This window comes from Penaeus vannamei, chromosome 13 (genome assembly GCF_042767895.1).
Source record: "Penaeus vannamei isolate JL-2024 chromosome 13, ASM4276789v1, whole genome shotgun sequence".
NCBI classification, from domain to species: Eukaryota; Metazoa; Arthropoda; class Malacostraca; order Decapoda; family Penaeidae; genus Penaeus; species Penaeus vannamei.
In genome coordinates, this window is record NC_091561.1 from 6023752 (window position 1) to 6026251 (window position 2500).

At 36.0% G+C, this 2500-nt stretch overlaps 1 protein-coding gene across 2 annotated transcripts; it reads left to right on the forward strand.

Annotated features, from left to right (window-relative positions):
- Positions 1-275: 275 nt before the first annotated feature.
- On the forward strand, positions 276-1251 carry LOC138863791 (cuticle protein CP14.6-like). 2 transcript variants are annotated; one of them, XM_070128798.1, is made up of 3 exons: positions 276-376; positions 582-801; positions 933-1251. In XM_070128798.1, the coding sequence occupies exons 1-3, from the start codon at positions 364-366 to the stop codon at positions 1141-1143; spliced, it is 444 nt and encodes a 147-aa protein (XP_069984899.1). In that variant the 5' UTR covers positions 276-363; the 3' UTR covers positions 1144-1251. The 2 variants fall into 2 exon arrangements, with proteins under 2 accessions (XP_069984899.1, XP_069984900.1); XM_070128799.1 differs by having other exon boundaries at positions 317-372; positions 578-801.
- The last annotated feature ends 1249 nt before the right edge of the window (positions 1252-2500 follow it).

Here is a 2500-nt window from a genome sequence, read left to right on the forward strand (position 1 = left end):
CTCTCCAATGTTTATTCGTTACATTTTAGGCCTTATTGACATTGGCGTTACAATAAGGCGAAAGCAATAAACAAGCAATGAGATGACACGATTGTAGGGATAAGATCCTATTTTCGTCTTATCTGATGTAGGTAATAAATTTGCATAGGGCTTCTCGTTTGCAGTGGTGAGAGTATGAATGAAGTTGCTTGGGTGACCCCCCAAAAAAAACAAATAAACAAAGGTCATACGAAAACCAGAGCCAAAAGCGGTCTCAAAAAAAAGAAGAAAAAAAAAAGAACTGGCAACTGGAAGGGGCGGATCGACATATATAAGGACGGCAGTTCGAAACCTTTAGTATCAGTTCGAACTATACTCACTAACATGAAGTTTGTAAGTAGATCTCATACAATTAGTGTTTATCTGTATTGGAGACTAATCCTGTATATATATATATATATATATATATATATATATATATATTTTTTTTTTTTTTTTTTTTTTTTTTTGTGTGTGTGTGTGTGTGTGTGTGGAAGTGAAAGGGTAAACATAAACATTGCAAGATGAAACGAGAATATACATCCTTTTTCTTTGATAGGTAGTATTTGCTGTCGTGGTCGCCGTGGCCTGTGCCGACCGGCTGTACGAGGCCCCAGCGGCTCGTGCTGCCTCCGACGAGATCGCCATCCTGAGGGACGACCGCGTGATCGAGGACGACGGAAGGTACAACTTCGACGCGGAGACTGCCAACGGCATCGTCTTTTCCGAGTCTGGCTCTCCTGTAGGAGACGAGGGAGCCATCAACAGCGCCGGATCCTTCTCGTAAGCAATTAGTTTAGATGACCTGTTTTAAAATTGATTTATATCATGGTCGCAGTGTTATAAAACTAATAGGACCGCCATCAACCCATTTTTACTTTTCTACTATATGTTTTTTCTATTGTTCGTAACAGGTACACCGCTCCTGACGGCACTGAAGTCCACCTTCAGTACGTAGCTGACGAGAACGGCTTCCAGCCCCAGGGCGCCCACCTGCCCGTGGCTCCCGAGTTCCCCCACCCGATCCCTCAGTTCGTCCTCGACCAGATCGCCTTCGCCGCCGAGGAGGACGCCCGCAACGCCCGTGGAGAAGTCTCCCGCTCCTATGGTGCTCCCAACAAATAAACTGGACGAATTCTACGCTAGACAATGATGCAGATCACGTCACTTTTATGTATATATTTTTGCAACTAATTTATTGCTTCGATGTAAATAAAGATAGTCGAACTGCAATATATGTTTAAACGATCCAAAATACTGGGAAAACTGGCGAATGTTAATCATATGAAAACTAGAAAACACATTTCCTCGGATTCTGTTTGTTTCAGTAAAGAATACTGAAATGAAATACTCTCAAGTTACAAAACATGCTCTGATAAAAAGTATCAGAATAACAGCCATTGATATTCACACATACAAAGAGAGAAAAATAGAGGGTGAGACAGAGAGAGAGATAGAGAGAGAGAGAGGGGGGGGGGGCGCTAAAACTAGGGAATTCTAACCAACTGAAATAAAATACAAACACCCACATCTCCGAGCAATATAATTCTGTCTTTATTCTCAAACTCGTGTAAGAAGAGTTAAAGCAAAAAGAAATAAGGTACAAAGTGAAAGCACAGATAAATGCAATATAATCAAAGTTAAAACAGATAAATGCAATACCATTAACGAAACTCTGACCAAGACAGTAATGTCATAATACTAGGTCTGTAAATAGTTGCATTACTAATTACATCATTATTAATTACATTAATTATCAGTAAGGATATCAAAGCGGAACAAACCAATAATACAGAAAAAAAACATTGCTGACTAGTAACTGCAATGTCATTCTGAATGGTAGGATAATGAGGATATTTAATAATGATACAAACAGTGATGATAATGATGGTTGATAATGACAGCAACTAAATCGTCAGTAACGCTGCTGCTGATGATGATATTAAGAAAAGAACAAAGATAAAATTAAGTTATGATAATGATAACAACAATGAAGAATGGGAATGTAATAATAATGATATATATAATGATGATGATGATGATAATGATGATGATGATGATGATAATGATGATAAAAATAATGATATTGATAGTGATACTGTTACAAATCCACTAATGATAAAACAATTGTAAAAACGGTAATAATAATAGAAATTGTAGTAATGTTAATATTGACATTAAAGATAATGTTTATGATAATAACAACCATATCAATAATGATAATAATCAAAAGGATGACAAAATTGAGGATGGTGATACTAATGGTAACAGTAATGCCAAGAATATAAAATGGTGATAATAACAAAACATATTAATGATAATAATGAGGCCGTTGAGAATGATAATTATGATAACAATAATAATGAAAATGATAATATCAATAATATCAATGATAATAGATATTATCATCATCACTATCGCTATTGTTTAGTAATAACAACAATAATAATAATAATGATAATAATAGTAGTAGTAGTAGTAG